Source organism: Pleurodeles waltl, chromosome 11, assembly GCF_031143425.1.
Source record: "Pleurodeles waltl isolate 20211129_DDA chromosome 11, aPleWal1.hap1.20221129, whole genome shotgun sequence".
NCBI lineage: Eukaryota > Metazoa > Chordata > Amphibia > Caudata > Salamandridae > Pleurodeles > Pleurodeles waltl.
The window spans coordinates 876,564,698-876,590,207 of record NC_090450.1 but is presented as its reverse complement, the minus strand read 5'-3'; the positions used below and the strand labels follow the sequence as shown (position 1 = coordinate 876,590,207).

Sequence of the window (25,510 nt, the reverse complement as noted above, 5' to 3'; positions counted from 1 at the left end):
CTCAAGGCAAAAGGCCCTATTCTTCCCAAGAAGTAATTGACTTTCGAGAGAGCCTTGAATCTACCTTCGAAGATTGCACTTAAGAAGCCTTATCACATGACAAAGGCAGCTCTTCTGCACCTCCATTGCTTCATCTACCTCCATCTCACCCTTCTCCTCGTTTACCTTCCTCTTCCACTCCTACGTCACCACTGCTGCCAGTGTACCTTTTGTGACTTTCACCTTCCTTCTGGGTTTGGAGTTGATAGTCCCAGGTCTCCCTATAACACGTTTGATACACCATACGACCCACAACCCCATGACGACCCATGGGATGATTGTTTAGCCCCCTGACGATACCAACCCTGGCCTCTATTCAGCCAAGCCTTCCCCGCCGGGTGACACCACCTCATATCATGAGACACTGCAAATGACAGCCTCATTCTACAAGTTGGAGATGCACAAACAACCAGAGGAGGCCAACTTTCTTATGGAGACACTCTCCACCCACAGGTCCAAGCAATATTTGCACATGTTGAAAGGGATGCTTAAACTTGCTCCTGAAATCTTTAGGGAAACGTTAAAGACGCGAGTAATCATGCCTAAGATTGACAAGAAATATAAGGCATCTACTTCCAGCCCTCCCTAAATCAGGGTCAACTGCCACCTGACTTCCTGGTTGTTCACACAGCCCGAAAACATGCTAACTTTCAAGGGTGGGGAGTGCACCCCCACCTGACTGGCAGAGTAAAAAGATAGATGCAGCAGGAAAACATGTTGCTGCCCAGTCTGCTACGCATTGGCGGATCGCCAATTCCATGGTTTTACTTTCTCGGTGTGATAGGGCCCACTGGGAGGAAACGGTGGAGTTGCTTCAACACCTCCCAGACCAGTGTAAAAAGAGGGGTCAGGAACTGGGTGTGGAGTGTAAAATTATATCGAATGCTAACGTTTGATATGCCCTAGCTGCAGCACACAGCGCAGCCTGTGGTGTAAACACCAGTTTTTTTCCTCCGCCAGCACGCTTGCTGTGTGTTTCGGGCTTTAAGCCAGAAGTGCAGCAGAATCTGGTCAACCAGCCCTTTAACAGGGAACACCTGTTTGGCCTGAAAGCTGACCAAATGCTGGTAAAAATTAAAAAGGACACTGGAATGGCTGAGGGAGTGGGTATCTTACAGACTTCATATGCCCATTGCTCCTTTCGCTACACACAATACTGTGGAGGGGCAAAAACCACTACCCTTAGAACATCCAATTCCTTTCCTAGGCAACACTTGCAGCGGCCCTCTTAGGGTTATTTATTACAGGGGATGGCACAGAAATAGCAATGGTAGAGACATGGGCAAAGGAGCAGTCTCCAAAGAGGCCACACCAGCAAGACAGTGACTCCCTTACCCTCCCCACAACCTGTTGGGGGATGACTGCAAGGGTTTCTGTTCCATTGGACAGAGATCAACTCTGACCAGTGGGTTCTGAACATCATAGTAAAGGGAACATCATAGTAAAGGGGGATTATCATTTCAAAGTGCTATTCTTTTGAGGGACCAAAGCTCCCAGAGTGTTTACAAAGTTTCTTGCCGAGGTAGCTGCCCACCTGAGAAAGAACGGCATCCATGTCTTCCCTTAAACGGCTGGCTTATCATGAGCGGAATGAAATGGCAATGCCTAGCGCATACCCGAAACACCATACTTTTCTTATGCAGAATAGGCTTTACCATCAGTGACAGGAAATCTTATCTCCAGCACATTCAGGTCCAGCCCTTCCCGGAGGATATACTCAACTCTGTCACTGGGAAAGCGCACCTCAGTATGATTGCCTTCTGCATTGCTATAGTCACACGTGTCAGTTTATGCATGTATCCGTCGTAGGAGTGCCTAGCAGCACAATGGTCACAAGCATTGGGAAGATCTAGTATTGATTTGGGGCCATATTCCTCAGTCTCTGCAGTGGTGAAATGCCAACAACCTGTTGCAAGGCCGCCTCTTGTTGGACCAAGTGCCGCAGACAACCATCACAATGTACACTTCTTTCCCTGGTTGGGGGTGCACTCACAGGATCTGACCATCAGAGGGGGGTGGACACCCAATCAGCAGAGTCCCCACATCAATATTCTGAAATTGTTATCAATCCAGCTAGCCCTCAAAGCTTCCTCCCTCGCATCCAACCCAAAGTGATGCTTGTTCGGGTAGACAACACAACTGCCATGGTTTACTTAAAGAAAAAGGACGTCACTCACCCTCTGCAGTTGTCCGCTATAGCTCAGGGCATTTGTTAGTGGGCAATACATAATTGAGTCCATAAACTCATAGAGTACATAACAAGAGTGAGCAACAACTTTGCAGACCTGCTCAGCAGGGTGCATCAACAAGTCCACCCCCAACTTCTTCTTTATTCCTTCTACTGTTTGAGTTTCCCCACATAAACCTCTTCAACACTGCAGGAAATGCAAAATGTCCATACTTTGCCCCCAGGTTCTCTCACCCACAGTCCATGGGCAATACACTATGGATGAACTGGTCAGGGATATTTGTCTTCACTTCTCCTCACCAGCTTCTTCGGTTCGTGGTTTGCAGGCTTCGGCAAACATCCCTCACTCTTGTCTTGGTGGTCCCGACCTGGGGCAGACGCCCCTGGCTCACCACTCTCCTCCCACTGTCTTTAGTGGCTCACAAGAAGATTCTGAATCTGCCAGATCGTCTGAAGTGAAGACACTCTAAGGCACCCCATTAAGCTCAATCTTAGATTTGGCTTCTGAAGTCCTAGAGTTTGGGTACCTCAACCTGCCTTCAGAATGTATGACCATCCTTAAAGAAGCCTGCAGGCACACAACCAGAGCCTGCTATGCAGCCAAATGGAGAAGGGTTGTCCACTACTGTCTTTCTAAACGTTTTGACCCTCCACAGACAGCAGTCCAAAATATTGTCTATTAACTGCTACACTTGCAGAAATCAGGTCTTGCTTACACTTCTAGCAGGCTTCATTTGGATACTGTTTCCACTTACCTTCATAACAGAGAACACACTTTCCTTTTCAGGGTTCCTGTTATCAATGCTTTTATAGAGGGACTCATTAGGATTAGCCCTTCAAATGTGCCACCTTCCCCTGTGTGGAACCTCAGTATCATTCTAGAAAGACTTATGGGTCCTCCTTTGGCGCCACCCCTACACCTTACAGTTTGCTTCATGGAAGGTAGCTTTCTTGGTAGCTATCACTTCCCTCAGGCATGTCAGTGAGCTTCAGACTCACTCTGGAAGAACAGTTTTTCCAAGTGCAGTACAATAGGGTAGTCCTAGGACAAACCCCCAAATTCCTTCGTAAGGTTATCTCCAGTTTCCATCTGAATCAAACTGTAGAACTCCCAGTGTTCTTCCCACATCCAGAGTCAGTTGCAGAACAAGCTCTTCACACATTAAATGTCAGAAGAGCACTTATATATTACATTGACAGGACTAAGCCCTTCCATATGACACAACAGCTCTTTGTCTCTTCCTCCAAACCACACACAGGCCCTGCTTTCTCTAAGGCAGCTGTAGAATACTGTTTGATCAAATGCATACAGACCTGTTATGCCAAAGCCAAAAGACCTTTGCCTATCCCTCCCATTCCCCACACAACCCATATAAAAGAGCTTTTATGGCTTTCTTGGGTAATATTCCTAGAGCTGGCATCTGCAAAACAGTTACTTGGACTACTGCCCACATTTTTACTAAACATTACTATATGGATGTTTTAGCTCACCAACAAACTATATTTGGCCAGGCGGTCTTACTCACACTTTTTCAATCTTCTGCAACATCCTCAGGCTAGCCACCACATTGAGAGGACTACTTTTAAGTCTATGCACATCATGTGTGTATCTACAGCTACCCATGCCACAAACAGAAAATGTTGCTTACCATGCAAGGTTCTGTTCTGGGTATGTAGTACTGTAGATTTATATGCACCAACCCTCCTCCCCAGAAACGTTTTGATGTTGCAAACGTTGCCTTCTTTCATCCTTAACATTCCTTTGCGTGGTCATTTTTCTGTTTCTCTGTGGGCCATCTACACCCTCACCCTTCGTGCAGAAGACACAGTCTGTCAGTGGAGCCCATGCCCATTACCAGCAGCACTTGGGGTCACTATACCTTGTGACTTGAAAGACTTTCTTGATGAAAAAGAACTTGTACACATCCAAGCCCAACACTAGATGGTAGTAGTATGCACATCATGTGAATCTACAGCAATACACGCTACAAACCGATCTATACAGGGCAAGTAACATTTTCCTTACCACCCATAATCCCCCATGTAAAAATGAGCTATTTCTATTTTGGAAACAGAAAAATTCCTTACCTTAGAATTTCCCCAGACGTCAGTCTGGATCTGGATTTTTTTTTTCTCGAGCAGTACACCTGTGCGCGGTTAGGTGGCGTTGATCAGCTCTGCATCAATCCCTGGCATTTTGCGCCCTGGAGATGACGTCGCAGACCTATATAGGCACCACCTCGGTGCGCTGACGTCAGTTCTTTTCTTTCCGTGCCTGCCAAGTGCAGATCTGAAGACGAGCTACCCCCAGTCACTTTTTGACTGATCTTTTTCAGCGTTTTGTTAAAGATTTTTGAGTGTTGTCGTGCAAGATCAGGTTCAAGACTTGTGGATCCTGTCATTGGATGGTGTCTGTGATGGTTCCGGGCTCTGCAGTTCGACCTGAAGTTCCAGTGGGCGCAGCATCAGAGGAACCTCTCCGAAATGGTCCAGATCTCGAATGGAACTAGGCAAGATCTGCAGTGGTGGCTTTTGAACTGTGATTGGGTTAGAGACAGATCCCTCTCCCTTCCCCAACCAGATCTGACAGTAGTGACAGATGCATCTCTCCTGGGATGGGGTGGCCATATGGAGAGGTAGAGATCAACGTTGTCTGGTTCTGACAGAGTACAGGCTCCACATCAATCTTTTGGAGCTCAGGGTGACCAGACTGGCATTGAAAGCATTTCTGACCTCTCTCAAAGGGAAAGTAGGGCAGGTGTTCATGGACAACAGCACTGGTAGTACTGCAACAAGCAGGGTGGGGTGTGGACTTGGACTCTTTGTCAAGAGGCTCTGCACCTCTAGACATGGCTGGAACATCATGGTATTTCCCTGGTAGTTCAACTCCTGGCAGGCTCGATGAATGCCAAAGTGAACGCACTCAGCCATCCATGCCTGGTCTATCACAAATGGCGTCTCCATCCATAGGTGGCGCAAGGTCTCTTTCAGCAGTGGCCAGAGCGTTGGTTAGATCTGTTCACCTCTGCAGGAAATGTGTAATGTCAGCCGTTTTGCTCGTTAAAGTTTCCAAGGCAGCACTCGCTCAGTGAGACTTTTCGTCTTGAGTGAAGCTCAGGTCTCCTATATGCCTTTCTGCCCATACCACTTCTGCCCAGCGTCCTGAAGATCAAGAACAACCAGACCCAAGTAATCCTTGTGGCACTGGACTGGGGACAAATAATGGAGTTATTGGGCATGGTCATCGATCCTCCGACCAGACTGCCCCTTTGGGAGGATCTTTTGTTACAGCAGGGGAGGATTCTCCACCGGAACCTGTTCAGTCTCTTGCATGGAGATTGAGTGGAGAGAGTTGACATCTTTTGACCTTCCGTCCGAAGTCTGTGATTTTATCTTGGCAGCCAGTCGACCCTCCACCAAAACGGTCTGCGCCTGTCGATGGAACGCATTTGTTGCATGGTGCACAGACAAGTCTGTTGTCCCTCACTCTGCTCCCCTTTCTGAGGTTCTTTTTTATACTTTCTTTGGCCAAGCAGTTCTCTACTTTGGGAGCCCTCAAAGGTTATTTGTCTGCTATCTCTGCCTTTCTGAGATTACCAGACCAACCCTCTTTGTTTAAAGCTCCTATTGTTAGTAGGTTCCTTAAGGGCCTTACTCATGTTTCCTCCATCCCCATTTATAATGCTCTAATGGGATTTCAATCTGCTTTTTACTTTCTTAATGTGCGCTTTCTTCAAGCTACTTCTTAACTGTCCTCTCAGGCTTCTAACGTTGAAAACAGCCTTCCTTGTGGCCTTCACATCTGCCCGTAGGGTGAGTGAGCTGCAGACGTTGTCATCTAGGGCACCCTACCTTTCCATCTAGCCTGACAAAATGGTGCTGTGCACCAGGGCTTCCTATTTACCAAAAGTGGTCATGCCCTTTCATGTAGGCCAATCCATCACCTTGCCCACTTTTTACGCACCTTCTGAGTAAAAGGAGAGACTCCTCAGCCTGGACCCAAAAAGAGCATTGGCATTCTGCCTTGATCGTACCAAAGAGTTCTGGGTAGATGTTCATCTCTTTTTTTGAGTATGTAGGTGCGGAGAAAGATCCGGCAGTGCAGATGAGAACCATCTCTAGATGGGGTGGTCTCTGCATTAAACTGTGCTACGCATTGGCGAAAAAGCAACCCCTGGAGGGGTTGCACACTCATTCTACAGGAGTGACAGCTGCAACCACTGCGTTAGAACGCGTAGTTCCAGTCCTTGACATCTGTTAGGCAGCAACGTGGTCATCCCTGCACACATTTACCAAACACTACTGCCTGGACAGTCAGGTCTGTAGGGATGAGTACTTTACCCGTTCAGTCCTGCAGAACTTCCTAGTATGATCTGCATGCGGAGAACCTCCTCCGGGGATGGTATTGCTGGGGTATCTATACTAAGGTAAGGAATCTGCAACTACAAGTCTGTCAGTTGAACAAGTTGGTTACCTTCGGTAACGCCTTATCTGGTAGAGACAATATCTAGTTGCAGATTCCTCTCTGACCTATTCATTCTCCCGGCTCTGCGAACAGATTTCTAGGAAAAGGGACTTCCCATTCAGAGCCCTAGTTCTGACACACCAGTGGTTAATGTTCTTCATGGTTCCTCGATTCAGCCGTGGAAATTCGTGAAACGAAACTGACGTCAGCGCATCAGGTGGTCCCTATATAGATCCCTGACATCCTATCAAGTGCGCATGACGCCGACGACGGACGCAGAGCCGACAGACGTCATGGATGTGCAGGGGTACTGCTCTAGAAAAATCTCCGGTTTTAGACTGGCGCCTGGAGAAATTCTATGGTAAGGAATCTGCAACTATAGTATGTCTTTACCATATAAGGAGTTACCGAAGGTAAGCAACTTGTCATTCATCCGCCCTTTCACATCCAGAACCCCCAGTGTGTAAAATAGCTATTACTATTCCCTGTCAGGAATCATAAAAGCACAGCAGCAGGTAAATAAATCCCCATCTAGAAAATAGCTATGCCTTTTTCACTAATAGAAACCAGTAAAGAGAATACACAATACATTGAACAACCATTAAAACCATAGTACCCCCAAGTTATAAATAGGTCATGTGCCCTGCAGAAACATACATCCTATATATGATAGAGGCAATCAGCAGTGATATGTCCATTTTCCTGCCAAGAACATATCTTCTACTTTGCTAGATTTGTGGTACAGCCAGTTAATACCCATGCTTGCCTATTACAGAAGTCTATTTGGGTTTGCTTTCTTGTAAATGCTGGCATTATGTCAATGTAACTGTTGCTAACACCACATAGTCTATATTTTTCAATCCGAAGAAGTAACATCCACTGCTAATTGAATGTTGTTGGCATACTTTTTCCTCTTACATAAAGTCCATAGGGCCTCCACTTGTAATTTTACTCGCTGTTGGGCACTGCGTAGCTTGAGTTTCACCACATTCAAGACACTTGGTGCTTATTCCCTTCTGTGAAACGACTCAACGTCTTGGAATTGTTCGACTTCTTCAAACTGGAGCTCCAACTTGACACTTCAGTACTTGAGTCAGCATGGTTAGACCTGATTAGCAATTTGAACTGCACCACTGAACGTCGCTCGATCTAAAAACAAATGCATTGACCCTAACATTATTTAATTTGTTTTATTCAACTTGTATTACTTTATTTATCTTAAGTGACCCTTTAAATTCTTTGTAGTTTTCAATTGTATTGTTGTTTGAACAATTATTATATGCACAAACCATTTTCTCTAAGAAACACCCTTCTTCATTGACTAATCTGCCAATGGAGATCCAGTGATTCGTCATGGAAGCTGAGTGAACTGTATCTTGGAGTATTTGGGCTTTATAAAGCCCAGCCTTTGTATTAATGAGTTTGGAGTTTTAAGTCATTTATGTGCTAGCTGTGTTGTTGTTTGATATAAATGTTTTCGCTAAGAAAAGCCAGTCTGTAGAGGGTGGGCCAAAGATTCCTTAGAGAAACTGGATTAACTCTGGCTCTGATTGTTTTGGCCTATGGAAGCCTTGATAGAGCTCAAGTCACCTGCTCTACACGATCATCTTAGTCCAGTTGTCTAGAAGTAGAATATCTTGCAGAGTTCAGATAAATGCATAGAGATTCTTATTAGCCGTATTTAGTTTGAGACTGATTGGATGAGGTAAACAGGAGCCTGGGGCACTGTTGTAAAGCCAAACACAAGCATAGAGTGCACTCTTCTTCCAAACACAGAGATTTACACGGACTAGCTGAACAGGTGACCAAATCCAGGAAGAGCTGAACCCAAGCTCATGTGTCGAGTCGCTCAACAACGTGGAATCAAAGCCTCAGAGTAATACTTAGATGAATTTATAAGATGTTTTAGTGAATTGTACGTGTTCATACTACAAACATAATCATCTGAATACTGTGGTGGGGTGAAATATTTGTCCACAGGGAATGAAAAGAACCGCACACCTCTAATGATGACATGGAATAGACCAAGACGCCAAGCCAGTTCCCTAGCATGTCCTGAATGGTGACACTGTTGTGAATTGTGCAAAAATAGTAGTGTATATTGGTCGCAAAAATGCCAAACCCTAGTGTTATTTGTGGCACATCATTTGTAACCAGAAATCTGCATGGTTTGTTTACCATTTGGATCAATGACTAAAAAGGCTTCCATTAACTTTTCAAGGCAAAATTCACCATGACACAAGGCGATGTCATGGCTGATGAGTTCCAAAAGAACACACAGACTATTCCAGCTGGCTACTTTGCCTTCCTCAAATAGTTTGATGTTGACAGTGAAACGCCTGGGCTGGGAGCAGGCGGAATGTTTCCAAAATGTAGAGCTGGGCTGAGGAAGCTGATTATGTGCTATAGGCTTCTCCCTAGGGTTGGAGTTGCTGAAGGTAACATCTTTGAGAAGGATCTCTTTCTGCCTCTGTTTTCGGCAGCTCTTCTTTTCTGAAGTGGCAGACTACTCAACTGTGTCTTACGCTATCACCAGGTGCTTGACAGCCTCGCTATCTGCATTTGACAGGTGTCCGGGCTTGTTGCAAAGCATCATACTGTACTTGGACATACAGCGTTAAGGGCGAATCTACTTATTGTCACCTCTTCCCATGTTCTCTCATGTTATCAGTTACAGAACTTAGAGTAATGATTAGAAACACTTTTCAGTAAAGAGAGGCCTCCTGTTACATATATTGTATGTCTTCATAAAAATGTGTTGTTAACTATCTAAAGGAAAATAGGATTATTATCATTTAATTTTTTTAGGCATTCTGTTTTGTTTTTGTATTTGCACAGCATTCAAACTGTATTGCAGAACGCACAAGTCTATAGATCTTTTTTCTTTTTAGTACACAACTGTAACAACGAGCATACAATCATTACCTCGTCAGCAATTGTGTAAATAAGCAAGATAGTAACTAAATTATGTTTCCTTGTATTAGGTCTCAACTGTGCCACAGTACTTCAAGTGTTATTTGTTGAAGTAATAAAACGGACGTTTGCTCCATCCATCCATGTTTTTGCTTTTAATGTCACAATTATTTTAAAGAGGTAATATGATGGGGGCGAGGGGTTCCCTTCCACCCTGAGCTTTTTAATAAGCTATCTGCAGACCACATCCTTTGCCCCACTCCTCTACTTATTAAAATCGGTTTGTTTTATTGGGAGGTAGACATTATCCGGTCATTCCTGAATGCTGTCCCCTTTTGCGTTTTGTATTTTTTGTTTTTCCCATGTCCCGTTCTCTTGAGTTGTAGTTCAGCAGGAAAACTGTAATGCTGCATTTTTTTACTTCTGTGCCACAGCTGTTTCAGGACCTAAAAATATAGTTTAGCCCATTTTTTCCCATCATAATTATGTCGTAACTTATTGATGTGACTTAAAGCAACATCTGTCATCTAATATATTGTTGCCATCACCTGGGCATGGAGATAGTAGGGCAAACAATCCTTTTTTTTTGTTACCCTTTTGTATTCACCCATGTTGGGGTGGAGAAGTCCTCAACATGGTGAGAGATGTGTACCCCTGCCCTGAGTGCCTAACTGTATTGTTGTCTGGATCCCTAATGCAGTTTTTTTGTCATAGGTGAACATGGCTCATGTGTGTGCGCAATAAAAAAGTCCTGTCTCACGGATTGCGATCTTGTTGGACTGGGAGGGGCACCCAAAGCGCTACCCTCATAGTGGTAAAAACTACTGCCTTCACTTGGAGTTAGATAGCACAGATGTGGTGGTGGCAGCATACTGTGTAGTGATCAGTAGTAGTGAACAGGTCCTTTTTTTACCCTGTGTCACTAGAGTGAGGCCTACAGGCTCACTCACCTTTTTAAAAATTCAGCTGCTGTGTGCTTAACTCACCTCTGGCCTATATCAGGGTGATGTGGAAGTGTGTGTGTGATGAAAATGTGCTGAGTACATGTAAGCTCCCAAGAAATACACTATACAAAGGGTGATGTGTGGTACAGTGTGCACATGGTAAATGTGTGTGCTGATATTGTGTGCTTTGCAAATAGCACACTCAGGCACCATACACACGGAACAACAGTGTGTGCAGGCTGAGTGTGCTGCATTTGGGAATGCTGGTGTGGTAGCATAATTCACGAGGACAACAGTACTAAACAGTGGTGTGTGCTGTGACTCTTCACTGAGTGCAGAAGTGTCTGCACAGGTACATGACATGAAGGACCTTTGGTTCCATTTTGGGAAGCCTAGGCCAACATTTGGAGTAGAAGAATCCCACCAGACAGATTTGTATATTGTTACATTCCTGTAAGCTGGGTGGCCCACACACTGGATGAGGGGAGAGCCAGGCTCTAACTGTGTATTTCAAAGGGCTCTTTGATTCAGTGACAGACAACAAGGAATGGGCGTGGGCACTTCTCAGGAAGAGGTAAATGGGTCTGATAAAGGGAATCATAAAGAGTGGGTCTGAGAGCCCAGGAATAACCTTTGATGCACATGTCACTGTGGCTGACATCCAGGTATGGTATGAACTCTGGTCACTCCCATGAATCTTGTTTTGGGTTAATCGGCTTCAGAGTCCTGTCTGCTGTGACAGACATCCTTCAGGAGGAAGAAGAAAGGGGGAGAGATGTCCATGTCAAAGAAACAGAACCCCAAAATAAAACTTCAAAGACTCGGACCCCCCAAAAAAAGACTCACACCCCCACACCCCCCTCACCCCCCAAAAAAAATCACATTTTGTGTCTGGAAAAGAACTATAAGTAGGGAGCTAGAGACACCAACTTTTGTCATCTTCCGATCAGCCAGCCATGCTGTGTGAGGAAGGGAAACACGGCAAGACATCTGCCTGTGACTAGCACTAGGGGCCCAGCCTACTCATCGACATCAGGCTAGCATGACCGGAGTGGTAACCCTGTATGCCAGGAGGGGCCGCCAGAGACGCTGAAGCCAACAGGTTCGGGTTGTCGCCCAGTAACGGAAAACTGCTGTAACCAAGGTGAAACCCAACCACATTTGTTGACTGCACCAGTGGAGCCTCGCCTGAGCAAGGAGTCTACGCCCCAGCCCAGCTGAGGGAGAAGTGACTTACTGCTTGACCATTGGAGTCTGAGGACCTGACTCACCTATAATCTTCAGATAGCATGGCTCGAGCCAGTGCCTGCATACTGCCACTTGTGACCTTGAGTGGCTTAACTCAGCTGATCCAGAACAGGACTGTGCTGCACTGCTGCAGGGTACTCTATCGCCGGAGCCTTTGGGGCCCTGAGAGAAATACCACTATTGGTGGTACTAATCCCTAGACTCTTAAACTGAACTTGAAGAGACAGAGGGAAGAACTCTTGAGTACGGCATAGTGGTTTACATTACCTGGATGCGGCCATCAGTGAATTGGGAATAACACTGAACCTGTTGCATCAGAGGTGGGAGGACAAAGAGTGGCCAGACATCTGCAAGAATCCCGACCTCATGGGGATTGTTATTGCTTTTTGAATGTCGTTTACCTTTGCATGTGTAGAATATAATTAAAAGACTTCTTCTTACACTAAAACTACTATTTGACTAGACATTGAGTTATTGTTGTGTAGCCTGCACATTGAGTTATGAGTCGTGTTCACGGATCTGTATCTGAGCTTCCCCTGAAGCAGCCTTGACTGTTCATGTTACGCTACCCAACTGAGAATCTGGTGTAGAAGGGGATGCTTGACCCAGTTGAGCAGGACCCATAGTAGGGTGGGCCCCAGGACATCTGGGGTAAAAAGGCCTCAAACACCTCGGTTGGACTCAGTAGTATCTCCGTGACCTGTGGCCCTCTGAATGGGGTTCTGACAGCCCAGTTCATAGCAATGAGGGCAGAAGTAATTTCTCTCATGTAACATCTCATACTCTGCTTACTCTGTGTACCTATAAGTTTTGGACCTTTAAAGTAAGCCCTATTGTGAAAAATAGGTAGTCTTCTCGAGCAGCTCTGCTAATCCAATCCTTTAAAATTGCTCATTTTGTTTCTTTGTTTTATTTCTTGGTGCCATATATTTGATATATGCACTTTACTTGTGTACATAATGTATAGACACTGGGTTTTTGGGTGGGGGGGTGAGCAAACCTGACAAAAGCCTCCTCTTCTGATTTTTCTTTTCTATTGGATTTTGGAATGTAGTAAATCAAAATCACTCCCCTTTTAGTTTGTGCAGGTATATATAACCCTGACGTGTTGCTAGTGTGGTTGGAGGAGGCAGCCATTTTGATTCATAGGGGCTTGAGTAAAATGTGATCAGATCTCATTTGATGTCTTACCTCAGTCTGCAGTTCCACTTTCTTTGTATTGGCCTAATGTTGAGTATTTCCTATACAGGGTTTATCATATTGAATCAAAATGTTCTTCATGCTTCAATACTGTTGTTTCTTTGCAGCTGGGTTTATTTAATCTCCGTTCCGATTGTCTTAGATACATGTGAATACTGTCCATCAGACACAATGCACAATAGAGAATGTATTTCAAGGTTGATACTACTATTGGTCGTTGTGATAGTGACAGATAGATGAGGCTGTCCCTTTCCTCCTTTCCGGGCTCTCCCTTTAGTAGGGTGGATGCACCTTTTTGTATTGAAACAGAATTGTTTTAATCCATGAAAGGGTTCTGGCTGTGATCTATAGTAAATTCCATCCACCTGTACTTGGTTGCTAGTTGTAATGTACATCCCTTAATGTTTTCAGATAATTTTTTTTTTTTGTGTTTGCTTGAAAGCTTTTTTCGTGGTGTGAGATTGGTTTAGCCTATCTGAAGGAGAATCATAATACTTTTCACTTAATTCTAGTCTTTGTGCTGGGACATTTTACTGTGATTTTTCCATTCATATTCTTTGCAATAGAACTAATTATTTTGGAATACGTTTAGTATGTTTCTATGCCACAAATAAAATGTACTTATCATATGCTGTAACATTTCACTGCAATGTAATGTATATTGAAAACTCAGCTATCTACCTTCAGTTGGGTGGGTGAGAGTCTTGTTTAAAAGAAAGAAAAAAAAAAAAAATCTTGACTGGAAGAGAGCAACTTTTCCTTTGTGAGAGCCATCTCGTCTGCAGATGTAGGCGCCAGGGGTTCTCATGTTTCCGTCAGTTGAAAATAGCTAGACATCATATTAGTCTGTGATTTTTTTGAAAGCACATGGGTGGCCAGTGGGGTGCTGTCCGGGGTGGGTGGGGGGTCGGTGAAAACTCCAGAGTGTTCTGGGGTCCGTCTAAGGGGGGACCAAGGATGGATAGATGGAGACTTCCACTGTTCCCAGTATTGTCACCAAACACGGTGGCTCTTGGAAGTGGCATGGGTGGTACGAGAGGAGCCCAGTATAGGGTACGCCAAACAGGAGATGCAGATTTCGCAGGCTGTCCCCCCACTACATAATGCCAGTCCTATCCTTGCAGGACGTTGTTGCCTTAGGAAGCAGTGTAGTGTACCAATAACAATCATAGGAGGCAACCACTCCCCCCTCTTTGTTGGTGTGGGGGTGACACTCGGCCAAGCTGCTCAGACTGAAACCCCTATGACCCCGGTAGGGATCCCCCTGCAGATTGTCCATGTGGAGTCGATTGATGAAGGAGTATGTATGGAGAGGTGAGCTTCGTTAAGGATGAATAATTGGCCTCATGTTGCCTTTAATGTATAAAATGTGTGGTCTACGGCTTCCCCGCGGCCCATCAGGAGCTAGACTGAGGCTGTGTCAACGTCTACCCTAGGCTTTCGACCAAGGCCATCTCCTGGTCGATGATGGCATGGCTCAGTCGCCAGCTTGAAGTCAGGCAAAGTATTCAGACATACGAGTTCGGCCCTGTCCGGTTCTGCTTGAATTTACTGAGGTGCTTGCTCTTCCCCCTTATCCCTTGCTATGGCTTTGGGGAAGCTGAGCCTCCGCGATCAGTGTTTGTGGAGGGCGGCAGAGGGATCAGAGTGCGGGTGAGTCAAACGAGAAACAGTTAAAGGTGCCCACAATCGCCGCTAGCAGTGGAGATCCTTGCGCTGGTTTTGGGGAGTTGGTCTTGGGGAGTTGGTCAGACAGCATCAGTTCCCGTGAGTGGTTTACCTCCTCTTTTCCTGTGTGTGACGTCTAGTGTCCTTCACAGAGTTCCCGTAGACCTCTAAGCAGCTGGCGGCCGCGTTTTGGAGTAGGAGATCAAGTGTTGTCTGCGGTAATCACGGGAGTGTAGGGTTCAGGCATCTGTCTACCTCCGCAGCCCATCCGCGTCACCTGGATGTTGGTTGTGACGTCGGTGCGTGGGCATTACCATATTTTAAAATGTGGCCATGCTGGTCGGCCACACCCTCCAGAGAATCTCGTTTGTAACATATATTGTGTGTGTTGATTTCTCAGTTAATAGGAAATGTTATGGAATAGAATAGAGCCATCAACGTTCTATATTTGTCTGTATTGTATTTCATCACAGTGCTTGTTGAACCATAGTCATTTCAAGATACAAAAGAGCCTAAGACACGTAGCTAAAATTAGCTCAAATCATTGTGAGGATTTTAATATTTCTTACATTCAGGTTCATTTTATTTCACATTCATTATAAATCCATAGATCTATAAGACAAAACGATACTTTGTCATGTTCAAACACCCCCACGTTCCTCCATAACCATAATAGATCATCTCGATCCATTTCATGTAGAAATATTTTACGCATAATAAGTTGACTCTCTTCGAATACATTAACCATTTAGCACACCCAGTAGAAGGACTGTGCCGATTTAAATGCACAATTATTAGTGTTTCTGTGTAGTTCTCCGAAAACATTTGGTGTAACCCATTTTATTAATATTGGTTATTTCTCATTGTAATGTAGAGTGCAGAACAGAGGAACCACAATTTTATCATATGTTCATCTCTGCATCATTCCATGTAATTTCCTATTGTATCAATAAATGTGTTCGTTCCAGTACGTTTCATGTCGGAATTGAGTTGACATGATGTATAAGACAAGTTTGCCTTTAATGACACAACATAGTACATTTATCAGGAAGAAAATAAGAGTGTCAGAAGTAAAATTAACATCACAGATGATTCATAAAATGTTTAAAGGAGCTAGCTAGTGACCCCAGTTCCTATATCACAATGATATCTGAGTGGAGATTGTACCAGTTGTGACTTTTTTCACTTACTGGCACTCTTAAAGTTCACTAGAATGGTGCAACGTGGACATATCGACCAAGCTTAAGATTTCATAAAACGATGAAAGGCCTTAAGGCTTGACTGCATAGTGGTGCCAAATTACTGAAAATATGCTTGAAAACTACCTTCTGTGTTTTGCTTGGAACAATGAAAATCCTTGTTCCTGCTTACAAAGGTTCAAAAATACGATAAACCATATGATCTTTAACTGTGAATAAACACTAACTAACTTAACCAACTCAAAACATGTGTTTGCTGTATTGTATATCTTAAGACTTTTATGAGCTGTTCAGTTTTTTAATATCTTGAATATACTATTTACAAATTGCATTGACTGAGATTCCACACTATGTTTCTAGGAACTGTTTGATATAAATCAGCATCACTTGAATGTGATAGGCGTCGGGCACCCTTCCCTAGACCGGCTGTGCCACGTGACTGCTTCTCATGGGCTCCACAGTAAATTGACCGGTGCTGGTGGTGGTGGCTGCGGCATAACTTTACTCAGACCAGGTAAGATGGTTTTCTTTTGATATTAAGCCTTATTGAGCAGCTGAGTCAAAGTGTCTGTTATAGACAAAGCCACAAATATTATTTGAAGTCTACTTTTTAAGTTGGTAAACATAACTTTATCCAACTTAAAATAGCAGCCATAAAAGTGCATTAATTATTTCCTACAACAGTGGATAAAACAGATACAATACGGGTTAAAAAGAAATGGCCAATACATCCAGCATAGAGTAAAAATCCAATAAAAAGATACAGTTGTCTCAAAAAGAGACATTAAAAACACACAATCACAGTGAGGGTGATCCTTATCATAATAAGAAAACAGTGTTTCCTTATCACATGCAAAAAATAAGATTCAGGATATTTACACAGATCTGATCAGAAGACAGTTGTTGCAGAGCTCTAAGTGCTTGTTTGGCCCACCTTATCTTGAAATCACATAATAAAGATAAAGTTTCCCTAGGTTCAGCATATATAATTCAAAATATGATAAAGTCCATGGTGCTTTGTACAGCATTATTGTCCCAGGGACAGCCAATAAAGTTATCTGACCTAGTTCCTCAGTTTGGAAACGCCACCAAAAAGTGCACCGTGTTTAGCCTAAATCACATTAAGTAAAATCTATGCTGCTGAACGGTGTTTACAGGTGCCTTAGCAGCATTGTCAGCTTCCATGATATTGCAGCCTAGATCCTTCTGCCCTAATTTCCAAGATGTTAAACCGAGGATCCCTCTTGTAATGGGAAAGACTGACCGCAAACAGACCAAACTCCATTTTGATGCTCGTAAGAGCTAGCGGACACTTAAAATCCGTCCTCCGAGCGATGAAAGGCAGCCTGATGTCCAGAGAATCTAAAATAGACTCACCAGGTTCCGTAATGGATATGATTCTGCTCAATTTGGAGAAACACAATGACAGACTTCAAGAAGCTGAACAACGTATCTCAAACATGAAGGATGTGGTGGCTGCGAATGGTCAATACCGTTTGAATATGGAAAAGGTGCTTAAGAAGATTACAGCAAAAAATGAGGATTTCAAAGTGCTGTCTTGGCAAAACAACATAGGCATTCTTGGAGTGCCTGAATCAACGAAAACTGGCAAGATGTAGGAGTATGTAGAAGAGATGTTAGTAATGCTGTTCAGTGCTGCCACATTCTCACCTCTATTTGTTGTGGTAAAAGTTCACCCATCTCATGCAGCTGAACCGCCCCCTAGGACACCAGCTAGGCCGATCATCACCCACCTCTTGAATTTTCGGGATTGGGACACCACCCTACAGACAAACTGATAATGTCCTTTGACTGTAATGAGGTGTACCTTTTTCTAAACTTCACAATCGCTGTACAAGGTACATGACGTAAATTAAGAAATGTCACACAGAGATTTCAGCAAGCTAACACTAACGTACAATATAAAATTCTATACCCTGCAAGGCTCTCTATATCCTATCAGGAGAAAACAAAAATATTGCAAACCCCACAGCAGACTTCTACATTAGCTACTGAGAGTGTACCGCTCATCCAACAAAGCTGGAACTTTGTCTCCATTGGCGGAGCCTGACTAGAACAGGGCTGCTGCGGCGTTGATGTGTACTGCGGTGCCCTGCAAGCTGGTGAACTGGACAGTGGCCTTTCTTGATTATAGCGATAGACCCGGGAACAAGGCTCAACATTTAAACTAGAAACTATGCACTCTAGAGCGTTCAGTGGTGATTTGGGCCCTAGCTGAGCCGCTCCAGACACCCATTATCAAAGTGACAGGCTTCCACCTTTGTGTATTAGGCTCTGCTCATTGTTGCTCCTGCTGAGGACTGGGGCTAACTGAAGGGGGCACATCTGACTCCCACAACGCCCGTGAAACCTATTGGGGGTCATTTTCTAGCTCTATGGCCTCCGCAATGGGTTGAACCCTTCAACATTATTACTGGGATGCTCCAGATAATACACTTAAGTTTACATGGTTGGTTTGTATGGTTTGTAATTCTTTCGGGGGATATTGACCTGGTGAGATTGGGTCATCCATGTGGGAGGTATGGTTTGTAGGGAAGACAACACATGAGAGGCTCTGCATGCACAAGACCCGATAAGCAACCTGGCCGGCTGGCAGTCATACATAATCTTCATAGACAAAGATGCCCTTATACCATTTAACAGCCTCTTTGGATGACTAACATACAGTGGGGTGTCCTGCAATGCTGACATGCATGACCTGGAAAGTTGGAGGACTTAACCCTCTCAAGATACATAAGGTTTTTACATATTTGGCAGACATTAGGTGCAGTTTGATTTCTTGCAGGAAACCCAACTTGTTCTAAGGGTGATGATCAATTTTGCTGCCAAATGGGCTTCACATAGACAGTCCTCTTAAACCTCTTATTCCCGAGGAGTGGCCACCCTCTTCAGGCAGGCAGTTCCCTACTATGAAACTAGTTCTCTCATAGATGAGCACGGACGGTATGTGGTAACATGGAGACAGATCAGCACTTTGATAATTACATTTGTGAACTGTTATGGGCTGAATGCTGATGGTCCGGAGCTTTTTGATACATTAAAGGGGGGGGAGATATTATCCACAGATCCACACTCTTTGGTGTGGGGAGGGAGGAGATTTTAATTGTGCGATACAGTAGAATGTTGACAGGTCACTGTTCTTTACTCCCACCCCCATCTACCATGGCTTAGTGTCCAAACACTTGTGGTGTCCTCGTATTGGCTCCCATATCTGTGACATCTGGCGAGCCTGGCACCCTACTTTTAGAGAGGGCACTTTTTATTTTGGTGTGCAGGAAGGGTGGTTGTATATCGGATACTGGCTGTTGGGGGAAGTGGCCACGTGTGCATAGTGTAGAGTATGTAGCACGTACGGTCTCTGATCACTCCACAGTGCTGTTGAAAGTCGGGGTGTCCTCTTTGAGACCACAGTGGCACCTCTCCCAAGAGGCCCTTATGGACGCTGTATTTGTTGAGGAGTTGCTTGGGGGAGATAGTAGATTTTTTCGAGTGCAGTGAGGGCACTGTGGACTCTTTCAGCACTCTTTGGAAGGCGTTTAAGGTTGCCATCCACAGAAAGAGCAGAGTTTTTAGCTCACTCTGTGGCTGTCTGACTTAGTTGAAGGGCGAATTTAAACACCTAGAGCTGAATTTGGTGTAGGGTGAGCAGTGCGAGATAATAATTAGAGACCAAATTACTGAATTTAACAAGACTGACGCAAGAGAGTGTCGATTTAAATGAAAGTACGCTAAAGGTAGAAGCCACAGAGAAGTGGAGAAGCCGGGTAGATTGCCTGCCCCACTAATGAAGTGCCCAAGAGATGCCTTTAAAATAACTTTGATAGATGATGACAGCGGTGTAACCTGTCAAGATCCTGCAGGAATCAAAAATACATTATTTGAATACTATAAGAACCTGTAGACCTCCAGAGTCCCACTAGGGAACACCTTGCACTCTAGTTTGTTGAGGTTACTCTGGGCTGGGCTGGGTCAGCGGTGAACACAAACTCTTTTTAGCACAACCCTTCACAATGGACAAGTTCTCTTTGGGTCTTGATTCGCTGCCCACCTGTAAGGCCCCTGGCCTTGGTGGCCTGTCTGCAGAGTTTTATAAAAGATTTGGACAACTGCCTTAGCTCTGCCTGCTGTTGATATTTGAGGAGGCCCGACAGAAAGGCATTATGCGATAGTCCATGCAGGAAGCGGTTATCATCACACTTCTCAAGCCAGGAAACAATTCTTCCTTATGTGACTCCTACTGACCGTTATCTGCTTTTAACTGTGATGCTAAAATTCTGGCTAAATTGATAGCAAACAGATTGGCACTTCTGATGATTACCTGGTCAGGCCTGACCAGTCAAGGTTTATTCCCGGCCGATCCACAACATATAACCTACACACTCTCTTTGCTATCTTGCAGGCACTCAATCTAGAATTGAACACAGCTGCAGTATTTCTAGTTGCCATCAAGGCTTTCGATTCTCTGAAGTGGAATTTCCTTTTTTAAACCCTTGAGAGAATGGGCATTTCTCGATTCGGGGGATGGGTACAGCTCCTGAACTCCAGACCAATGGCCCGTATTAGAATCAATGGCGGGCCATTAGTTATGTGAGTTAGCGCAGGCTGCTAGGCAGGGATGCCACTGTCTCCCGTTTGCTCTGGTGGTGGAACCTCTGGCGGCTGTGATCCGACAGAGATACTTGAACTGCGCCCTTAATTTCACAAATACTAATATTGCTATACGCTGATGACATCACTCTTTATGCGCATAATCCAAATAAAAACCTAAATGGTTCATTGCGGAAATGCTTGAGGTTCGCCACATAATCCGTGTACATATTAATTGGGGAAGTCCTGGATTTTCCCGCTTATTGCTCGCACCCCTCATTTCACTCTGGATTTTCCCTTGTGCTGGTTCCGGGAAGAGCTCAGATAGCTAGGTATTTGGATACATCGAGACAGGGAGGTTGTTCTGCAGGCAAACTAGGGGGCCACACTTGAGGCCCTGACTGACCCGATCTCCAGATGGAGGGCACTCCCTCTCTCACTTTCGGGGTGCATGGGGCTCATTAAAATGGTGTTACTTCTCAAACTGCTACTCTTATTCATTAATACACCATTCCCTCTCGTAGTAGCATACTTTACGTTGCTTAGGACACAACTAGTATGCCTCGTCTTGGCTGGGACTCCGCCATGGATAAATTGGGAAACCCTTATGTTACCATGTCATAGAGGGGGTTTCGAGGCCCACGGACGTTTCACCTTCCACTGATTTTTGGCCCACCTTCTTTCTCATGCACTTAGCTGTGGTAGCAGATTATGTGGCGCCCACCCAGCTGCAATCTCTACTGTAATCCTCATCACCATTCAACCCAAACACTATACGACAGTCAAATGCATGCTTAGAGCCTGGGACAAATTAAAGATGAGAGCGGCTCTCCCCACTTGCCACTTAGCCATCACCCACTGCTCCCTGTAACATACAAAAAGCTATGGTGAACTCACTTGCACGATAGGGATTTGGGACCCTGAGGAGACCTGTTTATGCAGGGCACTTTCTTTACATTGGAAGAGTACTTGCGGAAAGCCCCAGGTACCCTTTCAGCTTCAGAGGGCCTACTTGAAGCCCGAGGCACCATTGCCACCCTTTATTGCAAAGCACGAGATGAGGCTACCCTTCAGCCCTCTCCAGCTAAGAGAAGTTGGAATTAGGATCTTGGTAGTGAATTCCCGGATTCAGTCTGGAACTATTGCTGCATGTAAATTGGTCAGGTGTTGTCCAGCAGTAGGTTCCGCATTTTACATTTTGAATATGTACAGCGAGCGTACTACACCCCCAAGCAACTTTGCCAATATGGCCTAAGACTAGACGATCACTGCTTGAGGTGTGGAGGACAGTGAGCTGGATTCCTGCACCTCTCCTGGACTTGATCTATTAACATAAGAGTACTGGTAAGAGATGTTTACTATTCTGGCTGCTATGACTGGCTGTGCAATTGCTATGGATCCATGCATAGGCCACCTGGGATATGTCAAATAAGGGTAGGGAGCAAACAGGAAGTTTGTGGCATTAGGACTGCTACTGGCGAAATGACTGGTGGCTTGTAGAGTGGGCAGAGGGCACGCCTCTAAATCTAAGGCATGGTTTGCTGACATAGGCCCTCATTTAGACCTTGGCGTTATGTACTGCCTGTCGCTGCGGCTACCAGCCATCCGCCGTATCTCGACCACAGCTGGATTTCCGCCAGAAGGATGGCGGAAATCCGACTGTGGCCATGCCGGCGGATGGCAGTAAGGTGGAGCTGCTGCCACTAGCAGCGCCACACCAGTAGACCGCCACCACCATATTATGAGAATTAATACGGCCTGGCAGCGTTCTGCTGGCGGACGCTGCTGCTGGCAGCAGCTCCTTGTCCTATCTCCTGCCAGAGGACCCCCTGGATCTAGGTAAGTGGGTGCTCCGACAGCAGAGGGGCGGTTTTGGGTGTGTGTATGACCGTGCATGTATGCTGGTGTGTGTTGCATGTTTGGCGGTGTGCGTGCGTTGAGTTGTGTGTGCGTGTCTGTATGTATGTATGTAAGTGTATGTGAATGGATGTATGCATGTGTGGCTGAATGTTGGAATGGGTGTGTGTATCCGTGTGTGCGTGTTTGAAGGGAGGGGGGTTTAGAGTGGAATGGGGGGTGGGAGGGAAAACCTGTTGAGGGGGGCGGGGAAGACCCCTATCAGTGACAGGAAAGGGATTCCCTGTCACTGATCACCGTCATGGTTTTCGTGGCGTTAAGGATGCCACAAAAACCATGGCAGTAGGCGGGGTCATAATCCCGCAGGCGGGCAAGTGACGGCCGCCGGGCTGGAGATTGAAGACTCCAGCCAGGCGCCCGTTACCGCCATGGACGTCGGTGTGGTACATTGCGCCAATGTCATAATATGGAGGAAAGTACCACCAGCCTGGTGGCAGTACTTTCCTCCATATTACCGCCGGGTCATAATGACCCTCATAGTGTATTGTAATGAACCATTAGAAACCTATGCAGACATGTTGTCCCCCTGCCTGTAGACTCGAAGACATTTGTCAGCCCTTAACAACATATCTATTGCAGCACACTGACAGTGCTGCCTGAAAGCCTGCCTCTGTTTACATTAATTGTCTAAGTATTAATGAGGTCACATTCTTATCTTCAGTTAGGTTCAGCTGTCCAAGGCCACTTATGTGGCTTAGCTTGACCCGCTCCATCTTCTACATTTCCCGAAAAGTGCACACTTCTGATGCTCCTCTCGCATGCAGCCCTGCCAAGGCATCCAATATCCTTACTTTTTGACATTCTTGTACTGTGTGTTGTGCCACTCTCCTGTTAGAAGTGACATATTGCATTAGTACGATACTGTTTCATGTCTTCCTTTTGTTTCCTATACATCTGTTGACACATTCTGTGTCCATTGCACTGTTATCATGTCTCATTGCAGGAATATGAATAGAGGCTTAAGAAGGTAAAAGCAAAAGGTACTGTGTTCAGCAGACTTAAGTTGGTTCCTGCAGCCAAGCCTTTGTTCCATTGTGGTTGGCCTGAATTGGTCCTGGTCTGGCACGACCAGATAACCACAGATGTCGCTTCATGCTTTTTGGCACTATTTTCACTTAAATCTTTAAAATTGCATGACTTTGGTTCTACTGTTGGATTTGTGTCGTTTTGGTCTTTATTTATTCAAATGTACTCTAATTTCCTAAATTGGTGTGGGATTTTTCCTCTGTTGTGTTTCACTTTATTACTGTTTGAAGTGCTACAGAAATGCTTTACACATTGCCTATAAGTTAAGCCTGACTTCTCTGTGTCAAGCTACCAGTGGGGTGGGCACAGGTTAATTTGAGGTTTGCTTGTGACTTCACCTTGGCAAGGATTGTGGTTGCTACTTGAGTGGGGTTCCAACCCCCTCAACCAGTAACTCAAGTTCTTACAGGATGTATACTGAGCTTTTATCTCTAATAAGTGTTATATACTGATCAGCTCTCTTTAAACAAATTGTATATGTTCAGTTCCTGCCTTTAGCAAAGGGTATATGCTGCGCTACTGTGTTTAGCAATGGGTATATTTTAATCTGCTGTCTTTCTTTTCCCAGACACAGATTCCTCAGTTGTGGAAGCAGCCAAGCAAGACCTGAAACTTTGTGGCTTTGAATGCTGGGAAACAAATATTGGGGGTCCGGGAGTCTTGCTGCACAGCTCATCCTCCTTGAAGGCAGAAGTGCAGCAGGTGTTTGAAGGTCTATAAAAGGTCTTAATGAACTGAAATCCTTTTCAAAGTGTTGCATGGAAACACCTGTGCCATAGCAACTTCAAGTGTGGCTAAACACCCTGCATCTTTGGGGAATTCTCTCTGGAAATATAGAAGATGGAGTAGATCAAGTTAAGCCACATATGTGGTTTTGAAAGCTGATCCTAACTGAAGATCTTGGATTCATGAGTGTGATCTCATTAGTACCAAACGTTTTCATTTTTTGCTGCTATTTTACCCCAGCATGCGGTCTCTCAGGGAGTGGCTCCAGTATTTGTATCTAGGATGAGTGAATGAATGGACACAGTAATGTGGAGGACAGTGAATTCTGGTGCTGAAGTTCACTTATTATGTGGTGCAAACTATGATATATTTTTTTTATTTTTTTTATTTATTCGTTGAGCACACAGTGTGAACATATCCCTGCCAATGCAACTAATGTATTTTTGTGTATTAAAACAGTGCATCAGTTGCCTTACATACAAGCACTAAACATTGCAATGAAGCAGAATGAACAGTTCAGATGTGGGGGATGAATTGAGGACCAGTAGGTAAACAGACTGATGAAGCCCCAAAGGAAGGGAATACAGTGGCCCTGCGAAGCACAAATACAAGAAGGTACACAGACTGGATCACGGCCAGGGTAGGGTAATGGCCAGGATTAAGCCAAAACTCAAAAATTAATAAGAAATGCAAAAATGTTTAAACCAAAAGTATAGCACTTTTGATAGTTATTATGTTTGCCCTGAAATTGCCATAAATTGGCATAAATAATAGAGTAAAACTAAACACGAAATGGCCTTTTTTAAATACGAAATTAGCCTTTTCATACTAAAAAACAGAGTGAAGGGATAGAAAGTTGCCAGAGATGTAAAAAAAAAAAAAAAAAAACAGCTGGCAAGACCTCTTTAAAGAAAAATCGACCAAGAAGATGAAACAAATGTGAGCTATGGTGGGAGAGAATGCAATACTGGGTGTCCTCCCACCACAATAAAGAAAAAAAATGAAGAAAGACAGAAAATGTATCACCTCTCCAAAAAATAAAAACGGAACTATTTAATGATTTTATATGTTGGCGTCTTATATTTTGGATTCAAGCTGGCCGAGTCTGTGTTTAAATACAGGGAGGAAAGGTGCTAGTGACCTTCTCTATATTTACTGTCCACTGTGAATTTCAGCCTCAGCTGGTCTTGCATTCCATTATCTTTGTACTTTTGTTCTAAGAGCTTATTGCATGAAATCTTCCTCTACAGCAATTCTTGATCCAGTCTCTGCCCGTCATCCATGAAAGCACCCTTCTCTCTAACTCAGGAATGCTTATTTTTGTTTATCATGAATCTGAATACGTTTTGGCTCAATTAAATGAGTTGTC

At 44.6% G+C, this 25,510-nt stretch overlaps 1 protein-coding gene across 1 annotated transcript in view; it reads left to right on the top strand.

Annotated features, from left to right (window-relative positions):
- The window catches only part of MVK (mevalonate kinase), a 165,883-nt gene extending 140,710 nt beyond the window's left edge, over positions 1-25,173 (top strand). Inside the window, exons 10-11 of the mRNA XM_069214735.1 lie at positions 16,225-16,378; positions 23,984-25,173. Coding sequence (XP_069070836.1) covers positions 16,225-16,378; positions 23,984-24,135 — 306 coding nt within the window. The 3' untranslated portion in view covers positions 24,136-25,173. The remainder of the gene's footprint in view (positions 1-16,224; positions 16,379-23,983) is intronic.
- Positions 25,174-25,510: the final 337 nt, after the last annotated feature.